The sequence below is a fragment of the Nyctereutes procyonoides genome, unplaced genomic scaffold (genome assembly GCF_905146905.1).
Source record: "Nyctereutes procyonoides isolate TBG_1078 unplaced genomic scaffold, NYPRO_anot_genome, whole genome shotgun sequence".
NCBI lineage: Eukaryota > Metazoa > Chordata > Mammalia > Carnivora > Canidae > Nyctereutes > Nyctereutes procyonoides.
Window position 1 is genome coordinate 33,316,769 of NW_026575134.1, and position 14,717 is coordinate 33,331,485.

Below are 14,717 nucleotides of genomic sequence, written 5' to 3' on the forward strand. Positions count from 1 at the left end.
AAATAAGTCTCATAGACACGCCCGCATCCCTGCCCTTGCTTCCTTTACCTCAGCCCTGACGGAAGCCAGGGCACCAAGCAAGTGACCGAGAAGATGAAACAGACCAGGTGTCACAAAGGACCAAGTGAGGACGGTTTTGGACAGAGGCGTGTCCAAACTTCAGATGCATCACAACCTACCGCCGAGGGATTTAAGAAAACTTTAGAAATCCAGTTTCATCCACCCACTGGTTCAAAGACCGAGCAGAAGACCGAGGGTCAAACAAACAGTGTCTGCACCCAGTTGCTGGGGTACCCAGGCCCTTGCTTGCTGGTTGGCCCTGGCGCCTCCACGGGATGGACTGCGGTTACTAGGTTTCAGCTGGGACGTGAGACCATCTAATGGGCTGGAAGCATCTAGTGAGAGCTTCACGGCCTGTAAGCGCTTTACAGACACGGGGCCACTCTGGAGAAAGCTGTTCCCGCCCCCATTCACGGATGAGCAGACCGAGGCCTGGAGAGGGGCACAGGGGCAACCAAGCTCACGGCTGGGACGAGGCCGAGCGGAGCTTAGGCGGGGAGACGGACTATAAGAACACAGTGTTCACACCGTCCAGGGTGCCGTGTCCCCCTCCCGTCCCTGGGGACAGGGGACAAGACCCCGGGGGCCGGGCCTCGGTCAGCACCGCCTCTGCCCAGCATGACTTAGGCAGCTCGCCCTTCCTCAGCGCAAGAGTTCGCTGGCTCAGGGTGGGCAGCCTGGGGACGGGCGTCTGTCCAGCGTCTGACGAGGAACGAGCCAGGGATTGGGGGCAGACAAAGGAAGTGGCAGTGCCAGATAACGGGGGATGGAGACAGGGCAGGATCCTGGCCCTGCCTGCCGTTGACAAGTGCCGCCGGGGTCTGCCTGTTGCGTGTGACATCCTGTCCCACTGTTGGGGCCACCGGTCCCCACAGAAAGGGAAACTGGGAGGTGGCAGGCCCAGGAGCTTCATTCACTGACAGTCTTTGTAACAGGGAGCCACGACCGCCCTTGTCTGTAGTATCTCCGGCATCCCGAGAGCCTCGGTGTGTGGGAAGTCCCAGCTCTGCGGGGCATGGACTTCGGGGCTTAAGGGCGGCTTCCAGGGCTGAGCCGCTGCCGCCCCGGCACTGAGGGGTCGGGACAGCAGCTCCGATGACGTCTGCAGTCGGGCCCGCTCCTACCTGCCTGCCCGGCAGCCCTACGGATTCCCCTCCGCCCACAGGACCGACCACCCGGGACCTGGGACAGGACAGCCATCTGGGACTTGCCCCTGCTTTGCTGCTTTAATATTGGACATTTGCGGGGACAAGTCTCTCCAGAGGTCTGGAGAACCCCCGAGGCCCCGGGGCCCAGCCCGGCCTCCCGTTCCCTGCTGGCTTCAGGGCTGGTGAGGCCACCGGTGCAGAAGCTGGAGCTTGAGGGGGGCCCGGGGAGCCACCGAGGCCTGCCTTCCGCCCACCCTGCCTGCTTCCCGAGGTCCTCAGCCGGCTACGGGGCTCCGAGCATCTTGCGTGTGGCGGGTCCTTTTCAAGCTGGACAGAGTGCCAGCGGCTAGCTTTGTGCCTTGGTCTGTGTCCAGACCCCTCAAAGCCTCGGTCTCCACGTTTGTAAGATGCCGAGTAATAATGAAGTGTGGCCTGCGGGTGGCCGTGGTGGCACTCGGGGAGTGTGTGCACGGCGGCCCGCAGTCCCATGGCCCTGCCGCCCAGAAGCCAGCGCCGGTGTCCTGGGCGCGCAGCTGGGTGCGGTGTGTGCTGCAGGGTGCTGGGAGCCGCCCAGCCCCCGCTCTCAGGTAAGGAACGACCCCTGCTCCTCTGCCAGGCCTTGCGGGCTCTGGGCCGCCCCCAGACGCCTCTAGAAGCTGCGGGACCGCGGAGCCAGTCACCTGTCTTGCCTTAGACTGTGGAGGAAGGGGCGGCAGATCTCGGCGGCGCTACTCCGCTGGAGCCAAGCAGGACAGCCAACCGGACGCCCTAAACCAGGGACACCCCGGCCCCGAGTCCGTGAGGTCAAGAGGCAGGGCCGCCGGCGCGGGGCTGGAGGGCTGGCGGGGCCTTGCCGAGGCGCCCCGGCACCAGGGAGGCCCGACGTGGGCTCTGCCGCCGGCGCTTGTAGTGTGCCTGGCAGCGGCCCCCCTTGTCCAAAGTGCCCGGCTTCGGCGACAAAACACGCGGTTACTCACCTAAAACTCGTCCCTGATGTGAGGGGGTCAGGGAAGGGCCGTTGCATAGGGACGCGGCCTGCAAGCCCAGGGCCGGGCGCACAGCGGGGCCGGCTCTGCCACTCACTAGGTGCCTGCACGGGGCGGGCTCACCTGGGCCTCCGGTTCCCCAGGTGTGAATCGGGGTAGGAGTACCGGCTTCGTGACAGACGTGAGGGCTCAGCGGGTCAGCGGCTCCGAGGGGCTAAAGCGGTGCCAGGTGCTTAGCACGCGCTACGGGGGTTCACGTTAGTGCTCTGTTATCCTGGGGGTGCCTTGGGGGCCAGCGGGCCCCAGGAGTCACCTGATTGACTCCCACCCCCGCCCGCTCCCAGGCCCCCGCGGGGTGGACGGGGCAGAGGAATTGCTCGGCTGGTGGAGCCGGCGGTTGTATTCTAAATTTACATCCGTACGCAGATCTGGGCAAGTAGAGGATTTTAGTGCCCCTAATCTGTAGCAGATGAGTTGTAATAAGGGAAGCGTATTTCCCCGCAGGAAGGCCCGAGCCCTGCCTCCACCCGCGGCCCCCACCCCCGCGTGGCGATACTGTCGTGGGTCAGCCGCGGAGTGGGGAGGCCTGCGGGTCAGAGGACAGGTGCTTGCCCTGCCCGGCCGCCCAGCCGGGCCAAACCATTCTGGTTTACCAAGCAATTCTACAAAATTAATTAGTCCAAGATGTGAACCAGACTAGAACTGCTTCCTTTGTGCTGGGAGTAGCATCTGACATCGTGGGACACGGTGGGTTTTCTTCCCTGTGGACAGTTTGGCTTGGTGCTTCGGGCCACGGCGGCTCTCGGAGATCCTGGGCAGCCCGAGGGGAAGGCCTCAGAGCCAGCATGGGAGAGCCGACCTTGACCTTCCCAGACAGGTCTTTGCCTGCAGGGCTGTCGTCCGGTGGGACAAAGCTTGGCCTCTTTGCGGGGTCCTGGTGGTGCCCCTCTGCAGCCCCAGCCCAGACAGCGTGGCGGGGGGGACAGGGGCAGTGCGTGCCCCCGGGGAGCCGGGGGAAGGGTGGTGCGGCAGGGAGATGGCCCCATGCAACCCCAGGGCTTGGCAGGGGCTCCGTCTGAAGGTGGGGCCCTGAATTTAGGGGCTGAGGGTGGGAGACGGTCCAGATGGCCCCCATGAGGCCCCTCTCCTGGGCTAAGGGCGCTCACAGGCAGGGCGGGCTATTTCCTGGGTAAGGGGGAAATCTCATTAGGGTGCCAGCCGAAGGCGTCACAGATGCCCTCAAGCCCTCCAGCCCCGGAGCCAGGCCTGCGTCCAGAGGCCTCTGTGCTCCCTGCCAAGGGTGGAGGTGAAGAAACTGCAGCCCGGTTTTCCCAGGGCTGAGCTCAGGCCAGGTCTCAAGGCCCTGCCCAGCCGTGGGCACACCCAGGACCTTCCTGCATCCACGCGCAGTTCCTCCTGGGTGGGCACAGAGGGACGTCGCTGCCCCGGTCCCTGAGGACAGGCACCCCATGGGCTTGGGTCGCACAGCCGCTGGTTACAGGCTTGTGCCCCGCTGCCCAAGGCTGCTGCCCACCACCTCGAGGAGGAACAGAGCCTGCTTTGAGCTGGAAATTAGAGTCGTTTCCTGTTCCATGTTGTTAAGACGCTGCTTATAGGGCTGTAATCCCAATAAATCATATGCTTGCTGAGTGGGACTGGGTTTTTTTTTTTTTTTCCAGGCTGCAGGGACCTCTTAAAACCAAGGCCTTAAGAAGTTTATTCTCTTTCATTTTTTTTTTTTAAGGGGTGTAAAATGGCTTTTGCAGGCCTGGTCCTGTCGGAGGGCCTTATGAGACCCTCAGCTTGATATACTCAGGTTCAGGTATATGATTAAAGAGACGTGAGGAGAAACTTGAGTTATGACCCGTGGGTCTGGTCTCCCTGTTGCTGCTGAACTGGCTTCTGCGACCGTGGGTGAGGTACTTGGCCCCATGGGGTTTCCATTTCCTCCCCCATCAAATCAGAGGAGTGGGTCAGGCAGTGTCCCGGCTCTTCCCATAGCAGCAGCGGCTACACCAGTACATCTCCTGGACGTCGCCCCGTGACATGACACATGGACACATGCCGCCCGCCAATGGCCCTTTAAGTGGTTTGGTTTGTCACGGCAGCAGCCCCACCCCAGGTGTTTGTGCGCGTGCGTGCGATGATTTTCAGGTTTAGGCCGCCAGCAGCACTTGGGGCAGGCCGGAGGCGCGGGACCCTGGTGGTGATTCCATGCCCACCCCCCACCCCCCGTCACGTGTTGGTGAGTCCGTGTTCCTTGTCATCATCGCTCGCCCCGTGCGAGATCCTCCTCGCCGAGGCCGAGAGCCCGCGCTGCCAGAAACAGCTTCCAGATCATACTCAACGTAGTGGTTGCATTTGTTTTGTCTGTTTTAGGAGCTGGGATGGAGTGGGTGATGGGCCATTTGCTCTCAGGCTCTTGCAATCCTGACATGTTTGTACTTGGGGGTGGGGGGGTGGTATTGGCCCCACTCGTAGGTCTAGAGCTGAAGCATTTAATAGGACCAGATTCCTGTGGCCTCTTTTGCTATTATGTTTTCTCTGTCAACAGATACTAACATAGTAACAATAGTTCACCTTTCTTGAGAACTTGCCCCGTGCCAGGTGCTGGGCTAAACCCCTCCCGTGCATACTTCCTGTGAAGTGGGCCTACTATTTATGCCCATTTCACTGATGGGTCCACTGAGGCTGAGGGTGCACAGGCTCACGTTGGAATTCATCGGAAGTAACACTGCATCCCACCTCCTAAGGCTCCCTCCTGAGCCCACGCTCTCAGTCGCTGCAGGGTGGATACGGCCCTCGTCATGTGGGGCCTGTGAAACAGCAGCAGGCGAGGTTCTCACAATGGGAAATATCCAGAAGCCACCACTTAGCCCTCCTTTAAGAGAAAAAGAGGCCCAAAGAGTGCAGTAGCTGCCCCAGGTTACAGGGCCAGTGCACTTGCTTCCAGGACCCTGGGGCTCTCTTGCAGTGAGGATGCCACGGGGAAGGGGCAGTAGGAGCCTCAGCTCGCTGGGCCGGGAAGGCGCGTGCAAGTACTACGCTTATTCTAGAATTGGCCAGACGGTGGGCCGCCAGAGGCCGAATTCCAGCCCCACGTCCAGCGCCAGGACAGCCTTGTCTGAAGGCAGTGATTCTCAAAGCGTGGTGGTCTTGGGACCCCTGGGGTCCTGGACACTTTTCAGGAGTCTGCAGGGGCACAATTATTTTTATGAGAATAAGGTGTTATATGCCTTTTCACTGTCCTCTTCTCACGTGTGGACATGTGGTGACAGCATCGCCAGTGGCTGAGGGGGGACGCCACATTGTGTATCCACATGTTTTAACAGTTTTGTTTTTTTTTAAGACGTCATTTATTTGAGAGCGAGAGGGAGAGAGAGAGAGAGAGAGAGAGAGAGAGAGAGAGAGCAGACTCCCCGCTGAGCGGGGAGCCCGACGTGGGGCTCGATCCCAGGACCCTGGGATCATGGGCTGAGCTGAAGGCAGACGCTCAAGCAGCCGAGCCCCCCAGGCGTCGCTGACATTTTCTGTGTTGGTGTCTGACACCATAAGTTGTGGTACAATAACGCAGTGAAACAAAAGCTCTTTGGAGGCCCCAGTAATTTGTAAGAGTACAGAGGGGATCCTGAGACCAAAACCCTCCAGAACCACTATTCAGAGGTACTGGACCCAGCACGGGGGACATTCGGCGGCAGAGGGGCCCAACAGAGGGGGTTCCTTCAGCCCTGTCCCCTCCCCCTGCCTCTGGCCAAGCTCAGCCGAGAGGGGCACAGCCTTTCTCAGAAGAGAAACGGACAGAGCAGATGTCCAGTCATCCCCAGCCGCACTCCTCTGGAGCCCTCTCACCCCACCGTTAGGATGTGGCTGCGGCCAATATGGATGGGAGTTTTTGTAGGGATTTTCCAGAATGTTCAGGAATACAGACCAGCTTCTCAGCATGTCCAGTGGGTTAGATGAAATTACCAGAAAGGAAAACAGCCTGGAACCCACAGGCCAAGGAAGGATGTTACTGAGAAAGTCCATGAATTGCTTCTCATTTTATCTTCCTGTGGACCACAGTGGGGAGGGGAGGCCAGGGGAAAAGGCCTGAAGAGGCCAGGGTCGGGGCTGGCATGGCCTTGTTTATGGGGTAGGGACACCAGCCCCTACCCCAGAGGCAGAGGATTTCCATAGGTGGCGAGTATCCAGTCAGCGTGCACTTCAGGAAACAGAAACCGCTCTAGGTATTTTAAGCAGGAAGGGATTTAATGCAGGGAGTTAGAAGCCTGTAGAATCATTAGAAGAGCTCAGGGAACAGGTTCAAGGCCAAGCCTCCAAGGACGGTAACAGACTCCCACCAGGGGGCTGCATCTTAAGGACAAAACTCACTTTGCCTCCAGAAACCCAGCTGCAAAGAGTCTGGGAAGTGTAGTTTTCAACTTTTTATGTCTCCCAACGAAGATGGGATGATGGAGGTGGAATGAGCCAAACCCTAGTAGCTGCCCACCAGGGTTATCAACACTGTTTTTTTCATGTGCCGAGTTCTAAGAGGCCCAGAGCATAACGAATCATGACACCATCGGATTAGACCCGGTGATTCCCCAAGTTCCCTCTTGGATTTCCCCTAGTGCCGCTGGGAGATGCCGCTTAGAGCTTCAGCGTCGGTACTTGGCACCTGGTCTTGGCCATTGGCCACGACACGGAAGAGCGGCTGGCAGATCCACGAACTATCCTTTCATTTACACTTCAGTCCCAATGCTGGTGGTTGAGATAAAGCCTTCCTCTTGGATCAGAAGCACTGATATATATAGAAATACGTGTCTGAGCTTGCCTTCTAACGTTCACTGTAAGAATTGGAAAATCCAAGGATATTTGGGGAGAATTCAAATGGGTATTTGTAATCAAGACAGTTCTTGTAAACAGAGGAGTAGTCCACAAATGACTTGTCGTGCCTCCCTACGTTCTACAGGCTACCCCGTACCCCCGGAGTCCTGGCTCTCCCACTCCAGCCAGTCAGCACCGTGCCCTTGAAAGTCATATGCCATTCTTTTCTGGGTGGAAACAAGAGTTGGTCCAGAACGGGAAACTTAGATACATCACAATAAGTTCCTGACCCTCAGCCGTTCTTGTAGTCACTTGGCCAGTGTTTATCGAGGACCTACTTGTGTTCAGGCCGCGTGCTGGGCATTCCTGGAGGTTCGCAGACATGAGCAAGCCATCGTTCTGGTTCCGAGGCACGATGCATCTAGTTGGGAAGATGAGACACATTCATGGGTGGAAGAGCAAATTCTAAGGGATCTTGGAGTGGGAAGAGGTTACTTTCTTTGGGGAGAGAGGATCTGAGAGGGCTTCTGGAAACAGAAGGTGTTAGAACTGAGCTTTGAAGGATAAACAGGATCTGGACAGACAGAGGTGGGAGCTCGTTCATTCTCTCGAAGACGTAGGATGGGCAGGTGGGCTTGAGAACCACGGGGGCCTGGCCGTCTGCTGAAGGACCCGAGCCAGGACTGGGAAGGGGGTGGGGCAAGGTCCCGGCACTCCTGAGGGCCAAGACCAGCCAGGCTCCCCCCGCCCATGACTCCTCCTCACCCACTGCGATTGGTACACCCGGACCCATATCGGTTTTCTGAAACCACAGAGCCAGGACGTCAAAATAGCTTCCAAATGAACTCGCTTCACCATCACATCCGCTTATTTTGTTTAAAAATAAATGAAAGCATCCTTTGCCCTCGAGGAGAGAAGCTCTTAAAGTTTTGATGATTTCCTAAGTGTTTGGAAATCTGAGACAAGTGGTCAGAGGGTCTCTCGTTGATTCCGGCTGACTGACCTGGTGGCTGAGGAGAGAGAACGGAGGTGCTTTGCCTGGTCACGGTACCTCTGCGCGTCTAAGGGCGAGGTGGCGGCGACCGCAGAGGCTGGAGGCTCCGGGAGTCGGGGAGTGGGGTGAGGAGGGCGGGAGCACGCGCAGGAAGGGGGGGGTGGCAGGGTGCCAGGGCTGCCTCATCCTTGTGACCAGGCAAGGAAAGTTCTGGGTCGAACCAGCCGGTTGCCCATTGAGTCATAGGGCCAGAGCCTCACCATCAGGGCCGTTGGTGACCTGGAGACCCTTTGGACGGTGAAGTGACCTCCCGGGACGTGCCCACCACGGAGACTTGGCAGCTCTGGTAGAGGACGGGAGGGAGGCCTCTCTGTCGTGAGTGGACCCCCCCCTCTGCAGCTGGAACCCAGAGCAGAGGGCGGCGTGGGCGGGCCTGGGGCAGGGTGACGGCCCCTGATGGGCTGGACCGCTGTGTCCCCCCCATGCCAGGCGGCACTGGGCCCGGGCCCTGCGAAGGAGCATGGCGCCCCCTGCTGACACGTGGGGTACCTTGGAGCGGTGCCCCCTGGAGTTGGCAACGCCACCAAGGCCTTAGTGACAGGAGCCTCCCCCCCCCCCCCCCCCCCCCCGTCGCGTCACCCACGTTCTTTGTGTTGGGCCCTGAGACCATTCCCGCCGTAGGACTTGGAGCGCTAAGCTGAGGCGACACAGGCCCACCCCGGCCCAGGTGCAGGTTGAGGGACAGGTGACCCTCTGCCGTGCCTCCCGGGTGGGGTTCAGCCGTCTCGGCTTCCCCACCGCCCATCCCTCGGATGCGGGGAGCAGGCTCGGGCGTGTGGGCGGTGACGGAGCACGGCTGCTGGTGGCAAAGCTGGGTGGGAGCGTGCCTCTGGGACCCTGTCCTGCACACGCACCCCACTGCAGGAGGCAGTCTCCCGGAGAGGCAGACCTGGAGACCCCGTCTGAATTCTTTGCAGGGGACAGGAGTTGCCACTTTGACGCACTGGCAGCGTCTTTCTTTCATTGGTCACCTAAGGCCCTCGATGGCAGTTTCTCCTGCCCCGTGACAGCGTCTGTGGAACGGGACTCTGTGGGGCCTCTGTGAGAGGGGGCGAGCCCCCTCCACACCTCACCGCCCGGAGCTCTCGGGGTGCCCAGCCCCCAGCCACCCTCTGAGCGCGTACCCCGCCCGCCTGACCCTCTCTCTCTGCTGCCTCGCAGGCCCTTCATGCTGCTGCCGCCGCTGATGGAGTGGATGCGCGTGGCCATCACGTACGCGGAGCACCGGCGCAGCCTCACCGTGGACAGCGGCGACATCCGGCAGGCCGCCCGGCTGCTGCTGCCCGGCCTGGACTGTGAGCCCCGGCAGCTCAAGTACGGCCCCGGCGGGGAGCGAGGCTGGGGGGCCGGGCCTGGTAGAGCTGACCGCTCCCGACCCCGGCCGGTTTCCGGGTGTATCTCCTGTAGCCGCTGGTCGGGTGCGCAGAGGGACGCGCAGTTGGATCGGGGCAGGAGAGCCCGCAGTCTGGCTCTGTGGGACATCTGGGGCGGAATCGGCAGAAGCAGGTCCTTCCTCTCTTCTCCTCAGTGTAGCGCTGGGCCGAGCCCTTGTCTTTCCCGTGTGTCATCTTGGTCCTCGTGACAACTTTAGAGAAGGAGGGGCTCTAAGGCCCAGATTCAAATGGAGAAACATTTGGGAGATCAGGGAGGAATAATAATAATTTGCCCACAGATAATTAGCTACCAAAGTGGCCAGGCCTGAATTTGACCCCAAATATATATGGCCCCAAGTCCGGGCTCTTAGTTTTTTTTTTTTTTTTTATGATAGAGAGAGAGAGAGAGGCAGAGACACAGGCAGAGGGAGAAGCAGGCTCCATGCACCGGGAGCCCGACGTGGGATTCGATCCCGGGTCTCCAGGATCGTGCCCTGGGCCAAAGGCAGGCGCCAAACCGCTGCGCCACCCAGGGATCCCCGGGCTCTTAGTTTTCATCCCAGTGTGACCATCCTGTACACAGGATGGGCTGGTCTCCTAAAGTCGTTCTGGAGAATGTTCTCTGTGGCCATCCTTGTCCTAATGAGAGTCTTGCCTTTTTTTTTTTTTTTTTTTGACCCTTTGCCCCAACCCCACTTACAACTTCTTCTGTTTCCATGGCAAATTCCCAAATGTCCTTCCGGGACGTGTACTTTCCACACCTTGGCCCAACTAAGGCTCCAGGCTGAAGGCACCTATGGGAGGCCTGTGGTGTGATGTCTTGTAGACACAGTTTTGAATCTGTGATTCTCGTTGCTAAGATGGTTGATGGCAGTGGGACTCTGAGCCATTCCCCACCATCTGTCTGATAATTCTGGGCCTCCTCGGGAAGCCTTGAGGAGAGGACGTGGAGCCAAGAACTGGAGCTTGGCCACAGCGGCCGTCCCGTGGGCCGAGCGCAGGCTTCACCCCACAGCAAGGACACGGGCAAGCCCCCTGCCCCCCGGCCCCAGGCTGGAGCTGCCTCCTCCTCGGGCAGAGCCCTTGGTGGGTTATTTCCGATGGTTGTTTCCTGCCAGTGGGCAGCTCCAAAGAGCTCAGGGCTCTTCGACATGTTCGTAGAAGAGCCGAAGCCTGTGCTCCTCGTGCTGCTGAGCAGGACAGCCTTCCATCCACTCGGGCGTCCTGCCCCGCTCAGCCGAGCGCGGCGTGCGGCGCCTCCCCAGAGGCCACGTCCTCGCCCCAGGGGCTCACGCGCAGCCGTGCTCACACACCTCCGGGTCTCTTCCACGCAGACCCGAGTGCTGTTTCAGCTCCTTCCGGAGGCTGGATGCCCGCGCGGCCACCGAGAAATTCAACCAGGACCTGGGTTTCCGCATGCTCAACTGCGGCAGGACAGACCTGATCCACCAGGCGATCGACGCCCTGGGCCCCGACGGGGTGAACACCATGGACGACCAGGTGCGTACGGAGGGCTCCGCTGGCCAGGTGCAGGGGACGGAGGAGGGACTCACCACTGGGAGGGGTGGTGGCGCCCGTCCTTCCGGTCCAACCCTGAGAGCCGCTCAGCTCCATGCTCCTGAGAAGTAGGCAGCCTCCCGAATCGTGCCCTTGCCCGTCCCTGGTGGGGTGTCTGCTTGAGGACTTCCTAGCACCCCTGGGAAGACCTTTGCACGGCAGGTTCTGCTCCGCGGGCCGGAAGGCCAGAGGCCGGCCGGGCTGGTGCCGGGCTGGGAGAAAGGCCGGAGGGCTCAGCTGGACGGCCAGCCGTGGGTAGTGCTCGCTGGGGCGCGCCCTGGACCCCCCAGGCCTACTGTGTTCCAGGCCCACAGAACCTGTTGCCTTTGTGGACTTAACATTGTAGTTGGGGAAACGTGTGCTAAGAAATATAAAACGTCAAATACAGAGCACGTTGGTGAAAAGCGCTAGAGAATAAAATGAAGTCAGAAAAGGAAGCATGGGAAGTGCTTTACAGTTTTACATAGAACTTGAGGTTTTTTGTTTGCTTTTGTCTGTTGTTTTTGCTGTGAAGAGCTCACGTTTATAGAGCACTTCTGCGTTCCAGGCATTGTTCAAAGCACTTTGCCCAGGTGAACTCATCCCGTCTTGACAGTGGCCCTGTGATGTCATACCATCATTATCCTCTCATTACAGATGAGAGAACTGGGGTACAGAGGAGTTGGTTTACCTGAGGTCACACAGCGGGGGGCGGGGCGGAAGCTCAGTGACAGCAGCGGGCCTGGGAGGAGTGCTCTCCCCAAGTGCCAGGTCGGCCAGGGTGGCCCTGGACAGGTGACAGGGCCAGCAGGATGGCTGGGGCAGGGGTGGGAGCCCAGCCAGAGCTGAGGAGGGAGGAGAGTGGGGGGATGGAGCGGGCACTCGGGGACTCCGGGGAAAGAGCACAGAGTGGGACAGTCGGGCGAGTGCTGGGACGGGGCGAGGCAGGGCAGCGGGGGGCCACAGGCTGGGGGCCAGATCCCCCGGGGTGCCCGTGTCGGTGCAGGTCCCCAGCCTCACTTTCACCCTGGGGCAGTGGTGAAGCCCAGGGCCACCGCCCGTCATGGGCCAGGTGCCCCACCTCCCTGGGGGTCACTTTCCTCCCCTGCATCACAGTCCCGGCCCTTCCCGGCCCTGTCGGCTTAGGGACCCTTCCACGTGGGGCACGTGATAAAGGCTCAGGGCGGGCTCCTTCTGGGTTTCGCTGTGCGTCCCATGATGGCGTCAATGACGCCTGAGCTCTGTTCCTCAGCCCTTTCTGCTCGTGGACCTGGAGGGGGGCTGGAGCGATGCACAAGTGGTGTGAGGCTCCTCGCCAGTGTGACCGCGGGACCGTGTACAGAGGCGTGGGAAGGAAGTCAGGCAAGGGCCGAGGGGGCCGAGGGGGCCGAGACCGAGCCAGAGCTTCCCTCCGCGGCACTCGCTCTGCCCTCAAGGCCCCGTCCTGTTTGTCCCCTCGGCCTTGGTATTTATAGGATGATCTGTGGGTAAACAGCTCTCTCGCCCGTGATTAATGTCAGGCCATTTCTTTATCTCTGGGCACTAGGCAAGGATTTATGAGGTAAGGAGATCTTGTCTACACACAAATAACCTAATAAATAACATCGCGAGGCTCCAGACAAACGCTCTCCAGGATCCAGCTGTGGAATAACACTTTGCACGGCTGCCTTTGCTATTACTGGCCACGGGGAAAGATTCCCAGCCAGGAGGCAGCCCGCTAGCCGCCGTCCACCTGAACTCGGGAAGGGCCCGGGCCTCCCCAGTTCCCCTGGAAGAACGGCTTTGGGAAAAGCTCTGACTTGCTCCGTAGCACCAGGTACTCGAGTCAGGCCCCGTCCGCGCTCTGTGAGGTGCCGGGGCGGGGGGCAGCTTCACAGCTCAGGTGGATGCGGCTTCCAGCGTGACTCCCTCCCCGTGTGACCTGGCCTTGGGTTGCCCTGCTCCCCATCCGTAAAATGGGCAAAATAGTAGATCCAGTGAGATGCACACAGGGCCCCAGGCGCCCAGGGCGGGTTAGGATGTGGCCGCATGTCCAGGGGCAGCGACGGGCTCACAGTGTTCTTGTGACCAGTCAGCTCCCGAGGTCGGCTTCCTCTGTACGGGGCACTTTGCACACAGTAGCTCATGCTCTTCGCAGCACCCCCGTGAGCTAGGTACTGTTGCTAGTCTCATTTTAAAGAAGAAACTGAGGCACAGAGCGAGGCAGGTACCCTGGACAACGTTTACGGCGTCCTGCAGCAGAGGTTGCACCCAGGCCTGTGCTCTGCCCCCCACCCACCCCACCGGGGCCCTGCCGGGCTTGTACACGTGTGGCGTGTCCAGCGGGCCTGGGAGGGGCAGGAGGTCGAGCCACGACACGGGACGGCTCAGGGTGGGCAGCCGAGTCCAGCAGGAGACCCGGCTGTGGTGTGTGGGACCGCGGCCCCTGGAGTACGTGTCATTGCGTCTGCTTGCAGATGGTTCAGCATCGCCCTCTGATTCCCGCAGGGTCTGACGCCGCTGATGTACGCCTGCGCTGCCGGGGACGAAGCCATGGTCCAGATGCTGATTGACGCGGGAGCAAACTTGGACATCCAGGTGAGCAGGCCCCGGAGGGCCACCACGGCCCGGCGCCCGGTCCAGCGGGGAGCAGCCCCGGGTCTCCAGCAGCCACGTGGGGACAGCAGTTTGGAGGAACGGGACTAGAGACGCCCGGAGATCGCAGTTAGCCAAGGGCGCCTTTCCCCCCGTTGGGCTTTCCATCTGAGGCCGGGGAGCCGAGTGGAGAGAACGGGCACGGTTCTGTTACCGGCACAGCCTGGTCCCCTGCTGTCCCCAGAGCCGCCTGCAGCAGGTACTCAGGGCTCTGCTTCCCCCCGAGGCCTGGGGCGCCCTTCCTGCCATGTCTACCTGGGACAGGAGCACTAACTGACTGCCCCCCTGACGTGTCTGAGGTGCCCCCCACACACGTTACCAGTTGCACCCAGGGCACTTGAACAGGCTCCTGTCACCATCCCCGCAGGATGCCCCCCAAGCCACAGGTGCCTGAGTAACCTGCCCCTGAGGTCACCCACAAAACTGATCATTTGTGGCACTTTCCAGGTTCCAAGCAACTCTCCCAGGCACCCCTCCATCCACCCAGACAGCAGGCACTGGACGTCGCTGACGTTTGCTGTGCTGCATGGACACATCTCTGTGGTGCAGGTGAGTTTCCACCAGGTGTGCAGGGAGCCCTCGGCTCACCAGGTGGGCTGCGCCCCACACGTAGCCCCTGCCTGGCCGCGGGAGTAGCCGCCTGGAATCCGAGTAAGCGGAGGGCCTGCCTCAGGCCACCTCACCTGGTCAGCAGGACGACACCCCCTGATTTCCCTCGGGGAGAGGGCATTAGTGTAAGGATACGACGTGAGGCGTCTTGGGGAACAAGACCCAGGTCCCAGCAGTAGCAGGTGTGCGGGCGTCTCTGTCCCTGTCGGGGAGTCTCACCGGACGCTGCAGGTGCACTCCGGAGCTTTCTGCTCCCCCGTGAATGGTCCCGCGGAGCTGGCCCTGTGTCACAGCGTCCTGGTCCTGGCCGTCCCCGGTAACAGGCTTAGACTTTCAATTTCCCAGTTCCCGAGAGAGGACCCGGAGTGCACAGCTCACCTGTCCGCCAGGCCGGGCTGTGTTGTGCCCGTGTTGGGCCAGGTAGCTGTGGCTGGTGTGAGGCTGGGCTTCAGGCCTCGAAGTGGGGCACAGCAGCGTCCCTCCCCACCCTGCCACCGACTCCCAGACTCCT

At 60.6% G+C, this 14,717-nt stretch overlaps 1 protein-coding gene across 2 annotated transcripts in view; it reads left to right on the forward strand.

Moving 5' to 3' along the window:
• The window catches only part of ABTB2 (ankyrin repeat and BTB domain containing 2), a 166,562-nt gene that overhangs the window by 138,449 nt on the left and 13,396 nt on the right, over positions 1-14,717 (forward strand). For both annotated transcript variants that reach the window (XM_055300869.1, XM_055300871.1), the window contains 4 exons: positions 9,216-9,368; positions 10,762-10,927; positions 13,451-13,540; positions 14,045-14,146. In XM_055300869.1, the coding sequence (XP_055156844.1) occupies positions 9,216-9,368; positions 10,762-10,927; positions 13,451-13,540; positions 14,045-14,146 (511 nt within the window). The remainder of the gene's footprint in view (positions 1-9,215; positions 9,369-10,761; positions 10,928-13,450; positions 13,541-14,044; positions 14,147-14,717) is intronic.